Genomic DNA, 16192 nt, shown 5'->3' on the forward strand with positions numbered 1-16192 from the left:
TTCTTAACATAGGATTGACACTGCTTACTTTTCTTCAAAATTTGACAGAAAACTGGGTTCTTTGGCTGAGCAACTTGAACATTTTCATTATGATTGAAACGATAGTTATATATAGTTCAAGTTTGATTATGCCAAACCAGAAAACAATAGCAGCAAATACGTATGCAGGTATCTTGTTGCAAAACCAAGCAATAAAACTGATATGTTTGTTTCAAACTAGCAGAATGTAAATGGCCTTTTGCTGTACGGATCTAATATGCTTCGACAGTCAATAGCTGCTTGAACTAAACATATATTAAAAATATTTTTAACAACATAAACAATAAACATAGGTACCCAAGCACCAAAAATGTTGATTTTACCCTATTTGGGATAAAGTTCATCTCAGTTTATTTTGTTTTGTCGGCAAGAAAAAAAAGTATACACCAAAATAGACACAAATAAATAATGATAATCCGTACAACAAGGATGGCAGTGAAAGACCATAAGGTCACCAAAGTCAGCTGCCACCCAAACATTTAAACACACCATAAAATTTACTCTTGTTTGCAGTCCACTGGTATGTTGTGTATATGAACTTTTTTGTGCTATTATAGTAAATAATTGTCACTGAAATTTTTAAGCTACAAGTTGAGTGAAGCTATTAATTTAGAAAGCATAGGCCTAGGCTGCCAGTTTTTTTAGTTTCGTTTGTTTTATATTCAATCAATATACTGCATGCACTATATTGTGTATTAATATTGATATATATACCGTGCTGTATGGTTTATCAACAAAACTTTTTTTGTTGACTGGCTTTTATATTGTTTATGATATAATATGAAAATTATTACCCACAAATATTTAAGAGCTTTGACAGGTTGCCATATTTTCATATAGTTAATTTTTATTGTCTGGTCACCGCATTCATATCTTTGACAGAAAATTACTGTGAGAAAGGTTAGCTTGAGATAAAAATGTCAATAACTGAGCGTTGTAGAAAACAGTTGTAGGATTCTAAATGTCAGGTTAATGATTAAGTTCTGTCAAATGAAGCTCTTGAAGCTTTACCCGGTTCAGCTATTATTTTTCTTTGTTGCTAGCACTGTTGTGATTGACATACAATAAGTAAATATAGCTTGTGACCTAAGATCTTTAAAAGCATCAGTTCATAGCAAAGTACCTGTAGCAAATAACAATGGTTCTCAAATTTGCGTTCATCAACCCTGGGAAGTGGGAAGCTTTGAATAACTTTCAAGTGTGTGCACTCTGCAAAACCATTCATTTTTTTATTATTTATAACTGAGGTTGAGAATTGCATTTTTCAGATGGCTTACCAATGTACCATCGGGTGTTTGATTATAAGCAAGTCCAAACACATGATAGACTAGTGTAGCTACATTTTTTCAGTAATTTAATCTTGTTTTTTTTTTGTCTTGGTTTACAAAATGACAGAGGTACGGTACCGTCTTATTAAAAAAAAAACGAAGATTTTTACGCTGCATTAGCGTATAACCATTGTTGCTTCAACATAGTCAGAAAATGCAAGCATTAATTTAGCGAAAACAGCAACAGATTATTTGACTTGTGCTAAACTTTATGCGTAGTCGCCATTATATACATTTGTTTACCCCCTAAGCCTACGGCAATATTAAGGAACGAAAAGACTGTCTTCTTTTATTTCACTGACATGTTGCATAACATTTTATATCGCGTAAATTCTCCACGGCTGACCTCTATTTGTAGGTGTTTGAAAGCTTGGAGTCTACACCTGTGCGTCACCCCCCACCTCCTCTTCTTTGGAAGTCATCATCAACATCTGTTGTGCAATCCCCACAAAGTCCAACTAGTTCTTCCGACCTTCCATGGCCAAATGATGAGCCTAACAAGGACAAGGCATCTTCTGTTTCTTCAAGTACAACCAACAGTATTAGCACTTCACCCATCCACGAACGAAGAGGGCGTACACGTGAGATCAAAGTGAAAAAAGTGTATCTTCGAGGTAACCTATTTGTGAAGAACAATACTTGTTTCCACCTGCATCGTTTTTTTTTTCGTTTTATCTTTTTATATGTCACTTTATTCTACTCACTGACCTTTGCTCATTTGAAGGAACTATTTTGTAGTGAGAAAACTACAAGCAGCAGGCACCCTACCATGTTCAAATATTTGTCTTGTTAAAGTTCTACTCATTTTAAATTACAAACAAAACTACTCAAAACGCTAATTAACATAGGACCTGTGCTTAAACTGATCCTTGATCAACTAATGAGACGATTAGCTTAATCAGCTGATTAAAACACCCGCTGTCGGTGCATTCAAACTGATTCTTGATCAACTAATGAGACGATTAGCTGAATAAGCTGCTTAAAACACCCACTGTCGGTGCATTTAAACTGATCCTTGATCAACTAATGAGACGATTAGCTCAATCAGCTGCTTAAAACACCCGCTGTCGGTGCATTCAACTGTTTGGTTAATGTGCTGGACGTGTGTGTTCGGCATGTTTTATCCCGTCTAGCAAAATCAGCCCTTTCTGCATTGATTTAACATCTGTAGACTTTAAAAGTTTAAATAAATACAAAAAAGCACCAACTTTGCAGTCTGAAGTGATATTACTTCACTGATATTTGATATCCAGGCACATCAGCAGACTCGAATACCGCTATTCGCACTAGCGTCTCTGATCGAGATCTCGCACTGGATTTGACTGGTAGTCGGCAAACTGCGAAGAAGAACGCTAACTGGCACGATGAAAACAAAGGTGTGATATTTTTTGTTATCCACCGATTCTACTAGTACTACAGTCTTGTGAAATGTTACTCCGCTAAATTTTTTGATAACGAGCAAAGTGATGTAGGATCTTTGCTGCTACTGTATTACATTGTCTTGATTAATATATCAACGAAAAAATATTTCAAAATCTTTTGCCGAAAAGTAATTTTGGGTGTTTGACTAATTTTGCACACAAGGAGTGACTTTCCTATTGACGTATGGTCACATTTCACCCACTGAAGTTCCCAGCTTTTTCAGCAGCTGCGGTAGCAATTCCTTTGATCAAGAGTCTTTAGCTGTTTTGGCAAACTTTTTTGTGCACACTTCAACTGGTTTATTTTTGTACAGAAAAAACAGAATTTAAAATATTTAATTAACTGCATACTGCAGAAAATAGTTTTTCAATGAGTTTCTTTTCTATACAGGTCGCCACATCAGCGATATTATTTCCACATTTGAAAAGCGTTCTCGGTCTATTGACCGTAACGACAAGTACAGATATGGGAGTAAGAGCAAATTACACAGCCCCACAAAATCGAACCCCCCTGGGGCTTTTCGTCGTCCACCTACGCCTGGCACCTATGAACTTCCTAAGCGCCCCACCTCAATGGTTTTGCTTGATAGTGATTCTTCATCCAGTTATATTCACAAGTATCTAGAAGCTATATCTTTGGATGTAAATAAGTATTCGAGTGATCGTCATTTGTCATCTTCGAGTTCTTCTGGATCGTCACCAGTTAAAAAATCCAGCACGCTTTTTAATAAATTGATCACCGATGATGCGAAATCATCCTCCATCTCTCAAGCCGAATCCCACGATTCCACGTCTTCGTCTAATGCAGTATCATCAACTCCTATAGCTTCGTTTCATTCCAATGATTTTGTTAGTGCAAATTCGGCAACTTCAACTCCGTCGAGCCACTCTAATGGTGCTGACTCACCTGCCAAAGCCACTGAGAACAGATCCGATCGCCAAGAAGTGAAAGTGACAAAGTTATCACACCAAAGCAGTTCAAGCAGTGACACAAGTGAAGATAGCGATAAAAGTGACAACAAAAGTGAAAAGACATTTGATTTTGTTGAACCATCTTTCATGGCCAAGCAGACATCTTTAAATCATGTGACTCATTCAGCAGAAGAAATACAGACGTACTCTGATGTGCCAATAGAGCAGGATTCTGATATTCCTCACGCAAATGATGGCGAAAGTCCTTTGGTTTCTGCGACCACAGGCGATTTTAAATCGCCAATATCACTTTCAAACAATGAGACTGATCCAAAAGATAATGATGAAAAATTGTCCGTGGATTCTGATTCGTATTTGCAAAAATCCTCCATGTCTGAACAGTCTCCATTAACGTCTAGCATTTTCAAAGCCTTGGGCTTGCAAGATTCTTCTCAGCTCGAAAATCCGATTTCAATATCTCATGATGTGCCTCATAAACCTGTAGAAACCACTGTAGCTGATGAAAACACAGAACTTTCTGCTGTAATTAATGAACATAAAATTGGTACTGAAAACACAGCAGAAAAGGAAGGTTCCTTTGCGCTAAAAGAATTTCACCAGAGAGAGAAAATCCGAAAAGATTCCTCATCGTCATCTGATGAATGCTCAGACGCTGAATCTGATGACGACGGTCCAACATGTTATGAGGTAACTGCCTTTTCGTTCTTTTTGTTGAACTTGTCGTATCCAGACTTTCATTGATTGTAAACGACTGCTGTTCAGTGTTGACAATGCTTTTAAATTCTAAAGTTAGTTGCAATCGCGTTGGTGCATTATTTCTTTTCAAGGTGCAAGTTTCGATTGAATGTTTATGCCTTTTTAAAACTCATGCGATTTGAAATTAAGGTAAAACTTTTATCTGCATGACCTTTTCACTAAATTAACCAAAAATTTTTACTCTGTAGGTGAATGTAGTAGAAGATGAGGATGAAGAGTACACGGAAAAATGTATAGAACAAGGAATAGCTGATGAGGAACAACACGATGATCAACTCAGTGCTTCCGATCAAGGTAGTCAGTCGATTGATTTGACATGTAATCTTTCACATTTCATGACATAAGCTTGAAAGTGACTTTTTCCATATATATACCTATGCCAGCAGACACACAAGATAGTTACAGCACCATTGGTAAACTTTTTCACAAATTGGTAAACGTAGGAAAACTTATCGAAATGATCATGGAAAATTGTGGATATATATATATATATATATGAACTCAAACATTAACAAAAGCCGGTAGTGATGCAAAAGATAACGTCTATTAAAGTATACTTTTAACTCTGTGGGAGCATTTAACTGAAAGCTTGTGAGTGAATCCAGTTTTAGCAGTAAGAGCGTTTTGTATGTTGTTGGCTATTTACTATGCAATGTCACACACAACTTAAGCTATCAAGCGGTGTACTTAGTGCCCATGTAAACCAAAGCTAAGATGTGGCCGTAAAGTGCTTTAAATCAACGCTGTGTATGTTAAATCCTTAAAGGTCAATTCGTCAACTCAAACGAAATTGCTTATTGTAATTGCAAATTTCTCCAAGATGACACAAATTCAGTGAGATTTTGAGAAAAAACTTTCGTTAAGAACTCCATGTGTTGCAATAACGCACATAGTATCACAGCCAACAAAACAGTTGTTTTGTTTACTTTGATTCAACATGTACAGACGTTGAATCATTGTAATAAAGGTTAGCTGGGATGTGCAAAGATAGAAGTACATTTGAAAGTCTGTGACTATTTGATGGTATTCTTGTTTTTAGAGGGTGGAGCCACTGAAAACGATTCTCCTATTTTGACTGATGACAAGGGGCTGTATTATTACGAAATAGACGGTTTACAAGAGGAGTGTCTTTCCGGAGATGAGACTAGTGAAGGTTACCGCTCGAGCAAAGTATCTTTCAGTAAAAGGCCAATACAGGTACTAACACTTTCCCAACCAGTAAACCAGTCATTTTTTGCATTGGTTTAAAATCTGCAGTCGTTGAATTTATGTGGAAACGGACTGATGTACAATCTGGGAAATATTATACAACGTTGAGATATACTACATACTTTGCCATCATTGATGATATTAAGTGGTTTTACGGCATTTGTAAATTTCTCCGTTTCAGCTACGGCATGATTGTTGTGCTTTGGACTTATTGTCATGGCCTGTTTCAGAGGCCTTATTTTATAATAATGTGTGAAAATGTGTATTTACGTTTTAACCATGTTGCGCGTTAGGTAATAAGCTTCGCCCAATCGCAACCGTAGAAATAGCTAGTTTGAAGCCAGTAATTCATGCACGCTATTATGATGTTAAATAACGTTACAGTAACCCGAAGTTTGCTGATTCTTCTCCAGTTGCTTTGTCGCTACGGCAAGATATTCTTTATTTGATAAATGGGTGTTTGTCAATGTATCATTGTTTTGTCACTTTGTGACATACCAGGTTCTGGCATATTCAAGTATCAGAGGTTTATATTGGCTTGCGTTGAACTAGACAAAGTTTGTACTACATTTTTTACTTAACTTTCTTGTGGTGGCAAGTTTATATCAAGTGCGCCCACGTAAAGTGTTGTCTTTTAACTGTCATCTAACGTCAACATATCCAGCCATACAGTCGCTTTTCGTTCAAGCTTTCCCTGGTAAAATATTAAACCGTGTTTCAATTTATCCGCTTCTACAACGCATACTTTATTAAAGCTCGTAAAAGCATGTTCTTTGTGTTTATCATTTTGCCCTTGACAAGTAAGGTTTTGCTGTGTTCGTCAATTTCAAATCAAGCTCAGCTTCACTTTTATCGTTGATTTGCTACCAAAGTAGCTGCGTGGTTTAAAAGTCTTTGACTAGAGGTAGGGGATAAAGTGTGACCTTCTCAGATTTTGCTCTGTCCACATTTTTTGGAAAGTATTTGTGATAACTATCAACAATATGCAAAAATTTTTGAAAAATATTTATTTTTCATCAGTAGACACAATTTTTAAAATTTTGACCATATTTGTGAGAAAAAACGTAAATTTCGGCTTTCTGCGTGTTTTGATGAATTCATAATTAGGAGTGTAGGTCCTCTAAGTCTACATAGCTACATGCACATTATTATGTTACGTTCCACTTGAACCACTTTATTCTTCCGCACATCCCTAATTTTAATTTGACCTTAGTTGACCCCTAGAGCAGAGGCATGACCTTTCGTTTCGTGACCTTTAAAATAGTGAAAATTCCTACATTTATGAAGAACTAGTTATAAAGTTGAGTTAGCCCAGGGGTCCACAAATAGTGGGTCGCGACCTAAATTTGGGTCACGAGACCATCCACGGTGGGTCACAAAACAGTTTAAATTTACTATCAATATAACTTGTATAACAAAAATAAATACAATCATACACTCTTTGATGTGCTGAGTTTCGTAGAAAAAAAATGTATATATACTTTCGATTGTAGTAGCCTACAGTAGCCCTCGCTTATTAAGCCTACGGTTATAAAGTCTAAAAGACACTTTGAGCCAGGACATGAAAACTCTCTCAGCTTATCCCCAGAACTGGCGACTGAAACACAGCGAAACCAAAACTGTGGCAGAAGCTTTCCACCTACACAATCGGGAAGTTGATCGTGAGCTACATGTTCAAAACAATGGAAAACCTCTGTCTTTCTGTCCCGAACGAAAATATCTTGAGAGGGATACTGGACAGATCACTCACATACCACCACCATTTGGTGTCACTGCGCAAGAAACTGACATCCGGCGCTGCGCTACTCAAGCGCCTGGAAGGCTCCATCTGGGGGCGAGGGCTGACACTTTGCGTACAGTAGCCTTAGCTCTTGTCTACTCTTCAGCAGAGCACTGTGCAGCTGTTTGGTGCCGCAGTGCTCACTGCCAAAAAAAGCGCCCTGCGCACAGTGACTAGATCTCTGCGTCTCACACCCTTGGACAATCTCCCCATTCTCGCTGGCATCCAACTTGCCGAGCTTCGTCGCGAAGAAGCCACTTTGTCTCTCGGCCGACAGGCACTGGAGCCTAACATCTTCTCCACCACAACCAGACGATTTCTGCTCCCCCAAACGAGCACCCTTGTCGAATGAAATCCTGACATCCATTCGTGGCAGCCGCTCAACTACTGATCAACGAAGCTGGTGAACAAGACATCTATGCAACTATTTGGGTAATGGACAGACCATAAATGGAATTCTGAATGGAAGTCAAATAGCCTACCACCACACTTCATCTGTTTATCTCCGAAGCCAACATATGCCACATCGGCCTGACACTACAAAAACAGACATGGGTGGGCTTCAACTGTCTTCATACGGGCGTCGGGCTTTTCCGCTCAACCATGCAACAATGGGAAATGGCCTATTCCTCCTCCTGTGAATGTGTTGCCGAGGAACACACCGCAGACCACATCATCAATGACTGTACCATCTTCAAGCCATCAAACGGAGTGCAAGGTCTGTGCGTCATGGATGATGAAACCAAAGACTGGCTGCTCTCTAGTAGCCTTCCAGTGTAGTCTGGGAACATCGTGAATCTGGGGTGGTAAAAGGATAGACCCTCGGCCCCAGAAGCTCACACGATGACGGTTAGTAGGTCCACCGGCTTATTTAGCCCAATTTGGTCCATTCCGGAATTACTGAAGGTATAGGAGTGGTAGAAAATTGTCTCCCGCTTAATAAGCCCGAAATCGTCCAGTTCCGATGTGGGCTTAATAAGCAGACGACCGTATTGAATTTGATATTAAATTGCAAAATATTTTCTTCAAAATTTTATGCTTCTAAAACGTTTGGGTCGCGAAGGCTTCGAACGATTGTTTTTTGGGTCGCGCCAAAAAGTATTTGCGGACCCCTGAGTTAGCCTAGTTAACAAAGCAATCACCTTTACTTATTGATGATGACTGAAAAACTGAATCTAGTTTTTGTGTTAGGTGATAAGTTGCCATTTTTATCAGAAACCGTTATTGCAATATTATCTTATGCACCTGGTGGATCTCCAAAAAAAGATAAAGAAACGAAGCTTCAGAGAGAAGCGATCAATGCATATGTCGTATCAAAAATTAAAAACGCATTTTTATCTTTGAACTTAAAATAAAAAAGATAAAAATGCACTTGAATTTAATGTGTATATTCTAAAAGTGACTTTTTTCCAGGCTCCGTGCATGCAAGTGTGAGTTTCATGCTACGGTACCCAGATTCCTGCTACCGAAGTGTGAAACTCACATTTCCGTACAAGGAGTCTGCTACCAAACTGTGAAACTGTAACTATGGTACCCGAAAACTGTTATGCAGGATGTGCAGGGTGTGTTTTCACACTTTGGGGAAAGGAATCGGGCATGCAACCGCCGTTTTCACATTTGCCCCCCCTCGAAAGTTTTGTTACCGAACTTCCATTTTCTAGCTTCAATTCCAGGAAAAAAATGGTCATGGTCATACATCCAAGAACCGAAGCTTGGAAACTAGACCGGCGTACCCGATTTCTTTGAAAATTGAGGCTGCTATATATTTTGAGTTGTTGGTGTGAGTTAATTGTATACTGTATATCATTGAAATTTAGCGTGATTTTTCGTTTCGCGAATTTGATGAAGATAATCTTACGAATGATGTCTACTGATGTGTATTTGACGGATTTTATTATTTTTTGAAGTTTTGAGGTCGTACAACCAAACTGTTTCCAAAAAGGTTGGACACTGATGTTTTTGACACTACCCCCAAAAAAATGTGTTGTATCCCCTACCTCTACTTTGACTGAATTGTATAGATATTATTTACAGAGGCGACCTAGTTAGAGGGTTTTGCTGTTTTGAATCGTATTGTTTTTTCCCACTGTTGCATAGCCTACTAGTGCATAGTTTTTCTACACTTGTGAAACCTTCAATAGCTTGTACAAAGTAACAGTGCGCTACATATTTTAATAACTTGTGTGACGTTTATCGTTTTAATTAAGCTGATATCCTGCTACCAAATTTGTCATTTTTACTTTGTCATTACAACGTCTAGCGACCTTACAACGATGCAAAAATGACAACCTTTGCTGGCTTCATGAGTACATATGTGGCAACATGGTATGGTATGGCCTAATTATGTGCAACGCTTTCACAAGAGATGGTCGATTTTAGACTTGGTCAGGCCTTCCACATTCAACTGCAGCAAGGTGATGCCTTCCCATACGACAAGTCGACAACTGAAGTTGCCCGCCCTGAACAGCTATTTGACATGAAGGGCGCATATTCCGGGTCGACATCACTCTGTGCAGGATGGAGTTGCATAGAGCTCTGTGAGCTACAATTGCTGTCTCGATTAATTTTGTTGTCATTCGTTTGATTGCAAGAATGATTACCAGGGCTCACCACTAGGAGGTTGACAACTTGAGTCTTTTTATTGGTCTTATCTATGGACTGCTTTGGTGGTGTGGACTGCTTGTCGTACTCTGATCTGTGTTGCCTGGTGTGAGTGCTTATGCTTTAAACATTACAGGATAACTTAATTTTTTTATTTGTGTTGGGTTAAAATCGTGGTCACTTTACTTTTTCACCCGAAATACTTTATATGGGTAGATATGTCGGGTATCTCACACTTACACCGTTTCTGTACATGTCACAAAAACAATACTTAATCTCAATCATGGACAAATTATAACTTTCTTAATATATGAAGCAAAAAGATAGTAGTTTAAATAATTTTCAGAGTGCCTAATAACTTTTTGAATTGTGAACGATTTCAGCTGTAAACAATTTGAAACTATGATTTATAAACGCTTTGCAGTGTTGTTAGGTAGAATTTTGCTTACAAAGTCAAGTGTAAGCTTTCAAGACTAAAACAATAAAGCATGTCATTTTTTGTGATTAGAAAATCGATCGCCCTGATTCCCAATATTACGACCATTATAAAAGGTTAACATTTAAGTCATAATCTCGCGTGGTATACCTGTCAAGTGACCTCTGTAAATCTTTCAAACGTCTTTAAACTGACACGTTTTTGATTTAAAAAAAAAAATAAGAGACTCACAGAGCGAAATCATTTGAGCGAGGCAATGTTGAAGACTTGATTCACCTCACAGTATACTGCTGTGTTTCTACTGTGTACTCTTTCCCACAACTCGTCATTTCCTTGGTGTTGTATCAAATGATCACAGACACGTTTTCATGAACTAAACTTCATTTGCCATCTTTGTATTTTGTTGCTTTTTGTCGTAGAGTCGACGAAGGCAACATTGTTTGGAATCTTTTTCTGCAAAGCGGAATAGAGGTTCATTCACGCAAAAGGCCCAATTTGTGTCTTATCTGAAGTTGCTGTTAAAAATTTTGCACAGTTTGCAACTTCACTGGGGCTTGCTTTAAAATTTAAACGTTAAAACTTGGTGTTTATCGAAGGTTTTAGGTGACTAAAATGAACTTTTATTGCACTTTTCCTTTTTTGTGAATTGTGACCAAATGACCTTACTGTTATCTCAAAATGCATAGGCTGCTAAACGAAGCCGTCTCATGTCATTGAGAATGTTCCTGGTTCATTTTGTTCTTTATAGCATCAGAACCCACGTATCAAAGCCACAAGCTAAACCAGAGGCGGTGAAGAGATGTAGAAAGAATAAGTTTTTCATCTCCACACGTTTGTTTTTTGACACTTACTCGATTGTTTGTAGCGTATAAAGCTTTCAATAGCGACGGCAATTCAAGTGTACAAATGAAGGGCATTGACATAATGTGATTTCTAAACAGCCGTAACTTGTTGTTTTTTAATAGCAGGAATAAGCTACCGCGTATGTTGGATCACATTCCTGTGACATATTTTTCATTGTGCACTTAACTAGGATTAACTCTTTTGAACAAGCCAGTATATAATACAGAATATTCAGACAGTCCTCCCAATGGGACCATGTTTCCATTACTGCTTCTAAAGTTGTTACTTTACGTCTATACTATGTTAGTTATCATTTGATTAATGACAATCATTTTTAAAAAAGTTTGTGGTTTTGGAATCATTTTTAAGCTCTTTCAGTAAACCAGTTTTAAACTCAATGTATTACAAATCCCACTTGAAATAAGATTTGTATTGTATTATTGTTATCTGAATATCATTTCTGAACTTGCCTGAAAGTCGGGCCAGTCTCTGCAAAGTGGGATTTTAAACAATTCCATACTCAAAGATTTCAGTGTTCTCCCAGACAAGCCTTTTTATGATAATTGGCGGTGGTCTTGTGTATCAAAAAGCAAGGATCGCAAGTAAAAAGTTTGTGTAAACCATTGGAAACATTAAAACTAATCAGGGTTGTCTGACCAGTGTTTAAGACGTGAAAGCCTAGAGCTGTTATTGTTTTTCGTCGGGCTCTGATTTCAGCCTACCATTTAGTCACCATTGTTTCGTGAATTTAATTTTTATAATTGTTGTAAAAAACAAGTTTAACTTCATGAAAACACTTATAGATTTCTTTCAACTTAACCTTCTTATTTGCTGTCGAACTAGTTTTTTTTGCTCACACACAAAATTCTCTTCTCTTTGATGTAATCTCAAGAAGTTGTCTTGCATGCAATTTATTGTTTGCGATGTTTAACGTTTGATATCATTGACTTGATGTCGACACGTGCGATTTAAATTTTATCTCGGCTGTTTATGGCTAATAGAGCCTTTCTCCGTCATAGCAAGCTATGGTGGCCAAGTAGTTTGCTTCGAATTTCTAAATGCGCTGTTTCTGCTGAAGTTGGCTAAACGACATTGTGTACTGCTAGAATCTTTTCACCAGGTCATATTTACTCTGCGAACATAAGCTTGAAGAGAAAAACACCCAATTGTGCCATTGATGCCACTTCAAACCACCGCTTCGTCACCTAAATGCTGACTGATGACACTCACTAAAAAGTTGTCCTTCTAAACGTCTGGCGACGTTGCAACAATGTGAAAATCACCACTTCTGTTAACTGAGTACTTGAACACTTGTGCATGGCCACAACGTTCTTATTATTTCAGTGGTTGATCAGCCTGTGTGGTTATTCTCAAATTTCGCTGCCATCGTTTTTTAGTTTTACCACTTGCTATTTCTGCAAGGACGGAGCTGGATGCTTGTTTACACCAGTAGAAGAAAAGTTTAGTTCATCCATGTTATTGATGCATGTGAATAAATGACTTGTGTAGAAAAAAGTATCTTATTGTATGTGGTATCTTGAAACTATTCTGCTTCATCTGCGCTATGGGGTTTAGTTCACTTTTACAAATTAGCTTTGCTACTTCACTTTTGTTATTCAAAAGGAATTCATGTTAAGAAATACATGAAAGATGAAACTTCACTTGCCTTCCATGATACACTGCTTGGAATGAAGAGAACGTACACGTGAATGGCCAACTTTCTAAATATTTTCATCTTCTGTTATCGGTTTGGTGATACAGAAAATGTTTTTCAAGTTTTCTCACCAAAACTTGGGCACCGAAGTAATTTGAAAAATTCTATTTACGTTCAAACGACACCGCGGTGTTCAAATTAACGAAAAAAGCGGACCTGGTTTTAACCTGTCCCTTTGTTGATCTTAAGTTGGTGTCAACCATGTCACTCGACACGTCAGCGTGCTATTTACTTATGGAGCATTTGAAGCAATGTGTGAAAGCAACTGGAACTTCACTGTTCAGCTGCTTAAGTTGAGATGTTTTTTTGCAAAATGGGAACTCTTTAGCCAGCAAATCAGTCACTTTTTACATTGATTCAACGTCTGCAGACTTTGAATCAATGTAAAAAGCGACTGATTCGCTGATTGGATGAGCACTTCATAAGTTTTCATGTCTCTTATCAACAATTGTTATCTTATCGTCCTCCATTTGTGCAACAAGTTATGCAATTTACTCTTGTATCCATGCAGAAATTATGTTGTGGCTTTATCTTACACGGCCACCAAAGCAGATCGGTCGTTAATATTAAACTGCAACGCGTTAACGCATTTATTGAACCACTGCAGTTCTGAGAGGTACGGTAGCTTATTATGCCACTGCCTTGGTAGCAATGACCTATGTAGCTTCTGTTTGCTTTAGCCTAAAATCTGTCTGTTATAAGACCAGTGAATGTGGAAATGTAACAAGGTTATCTAGATTGGCTATGGAATTTATTTCTGATTTTGTCATCAGCTTTAAATTTTGCTGTTTTGCGTTGTTTTGATGTGTTTACAGACACATTAAAATAGTTAATGATAGTTTTGCAAGTTCACTTGCCACATTCCAACTAGTAAATCAACCTTTTCATAGATTCAACGTGTAATGGGTTGATTTGTTGGCGGTTGGGGTGCGGCACCTTGGTAGTGGTGTCATATCCGAAGAGGGAGGGCTTCTGGGGTTTTGCTACAGCGGAAAGTGGATATTTGATAACACCAATACTGAGATGTGTTTGCTCTTAATGGATATCTTATGCCCATTCTACAATATTGATATTATACAATGCTGCCCATGACGTCAAACACCCCCTGCTTTAAACTTTTAACTTCAGATATGGTCAAACAGTAGCCCATCAAATGGGCAAAAAAATTTTGGATTTTTACTTTTAAATTAGATTCCCAGTTTGCAGACGAAGATTTGCATAAGAATAAGATTATGCCATTATGACGTTATGTTTAGGTTTTTCTAACCCATTCTACTCACGAATACGATCGTTGCAATGATGACGTTGATCCCGTGTCCGCATCAGCAGAATATGAGCTAGAGAAGAGAGTGGAGCTCATGGATATACTTGATGCGGAGATTGTGAAAAGTAAGTCCTGTGGTCGTGTGTAATGTTTTGATTGGTGAGAAAACGGCGCTTACCCAGCCAGCAAATCAGTCCTTTTTTCATCGATTCAACGTCTGCAGATGTAAAAAATGATTCTTTTGCTGGCTGGGTAAGGCACACTGCAAAGCGATAGAAAATTTTTCACCATTTCCTGATTTTGAAGGGACTCTTTGACACAGCGGTTCCCAACCTTTTTTACACCGTTGGCCCCCTTTGAAAATTTTGAAAAATCAAGGCCCCCCTATTTTTTTCAACCAGTTGAAAAAATTAAGAAACGTCATAACAACCGGGAAGACTATTTCATGAAGATTTGGGCAAAATGTAGGCCTACTAGTATTTTTATTAAATTTTAATTTATTTCTTTTGTTATATAGTGTTGGAGTGGACTTAGAGAAGATAAATTAATAAACTTACAATTTTTCAAATTTTTCCATGCCCCCCTCGAAAAAGGCTCTTGGCCCACTAGAGGGCCATGGCCCTCAGGTTGGCAACCCCTGCTTTAACACGACATGTGATGCTTGCATTCAGGCTGTCTACGGTGTAATAAAAAACAAGCAGCATCACTACATGGACAGGATTTTTTTCTGGACCATCAAGTTATCCTTTATTTTGATTTCCATAAATCGGTTAGGCTTAGTTTTTGCACAAGGAAGCCATCACTGACCAGTCATCAAATCAGTTCTTTGTACATTGATTAAACGTCTGCAAGCGCTAAATCAGATGTGAGGAAAGAATGATTTGCTTGATGAGTTTGACAATACTCAAGGAGCGCAATTTACAAAATAAAAGTTTTACTTGTTTCGTGGAGACCTTGTTTTTCTTGCCTGTTGGATGACTCAGTAACAAAAGATGTACTCCTCTGAGGTGACTGGTCACTTAAGCAGATGTTCTCTTCAATGTATCGTCAGCTGCGCCATACTAATAGATTCAGCTCACAATCAACGCGTGCGTGCTTTTTCATCTCCCAGTTTAAAACCAGTTGGAGTTGCATTTGTTTCAAAATACTCTTGTTCTTCATACTCTTTTTGCTCATGTCCAGGACTAACTGAATACAGTATTTTCTGCGAATTATACCATCAACATCGACATCACGGTGTTGTAGAATGACGGACCTTGAGCCTCAGTGGCTCAAGCGAGGGTGGCATTTTGCAACAAATTTTAAAGCTAGAGACTTTTTAATATAAAGCTGATGCGCTTACGCTGCATGCTGTTGTAAGCGTTTTGCTGCATCAAAAATGGCAACTTTGTTATTGATACCTAAGTCATCACATTGTGACAATGCGCTTTTAATGTGAAATGTTGAATTAATTATGGTGTTGCTTAATGCTTAGTTATGCTCAGCATCACTAACATACATTTGGGGATCATCAAATCTTCACGGATTACCACATCACATCAGGAATTTGTAGAAATCTCAGTAATTCCACTTTCATAACGATACCACTGAAAGTGTCATGCAGATTTTTTTAAATGTTTCCCATAACTTATTCTCTGTTTTCTAGTTTAGCGATTCTAACATCAACATAGGTGATGGTAAAGCTAGTTAAAAACTCACTAAAGTCCTCGTCATATTTTCCATGTGTTTATCTACACATGTAGCCTTATCTGGGTCTGCTACTATTCGGTGAGTCCGATTCGGTGAGTTCCTAACCTCTAACCCCTAACCCCAAACCCCTAACCCTAAAACAGCAATGATAATAAATTAGGCTACGGTACCCAATAATT

The 16192-nt window shown here is 38.0% G+C and overlaps 1 protein-coding gene across 5 annotated transcripts in view; it reads left to right on the forward strand.

The window, feature by feature from the left end:
* Positions 1-16192, forward strand: part of LOC145768204 (uncharacterized) — a 53471-nt gene that overhangs the window by 14261 nt on the left and 23018 nt on the right. For all 5 annotated transcript variants that reach the window (XM_082579687.1, XM_082579688.1, XM_082579689.1 and 2 more), the window contains exons 3-8: positions 1726-1981; positions 2621-2743; positions 3180-4408; positions 4666-4771; positions 5517-5674; positions 14317-14449. In XM_082579687.1, the coding sequence (XP_082435813.1) occupies positions 1726-1981; positions 2621-2743; positions 3180-4408; positions 4666-4771; positions 5517-5674; positions 14317-14449 (2005 nt within the window). The remainder of the gene's footprint in view (positions 1-1725; positions 1982-2620; positions 2744-3179; positions 4409-4665; positions 4772-5516; positions 5675-14316; positions 14450-16192) is intronic.

This window comes from Aplidium turbinatum, chromosome 4 (genome assembly GCF_918807975.1).
Source record: "Aplidium turbinatum chromosome 4, kaAplTurb1.1, whole genome shotgun sequence".
Taxonomy (NCBI): domain Eukaryota; kingdom Metazoa; phylum Chordata; class Ascidiacea; order Aplousobranchia; family Polyclinidae; genus Aplidium; species Aplidium turbinatum.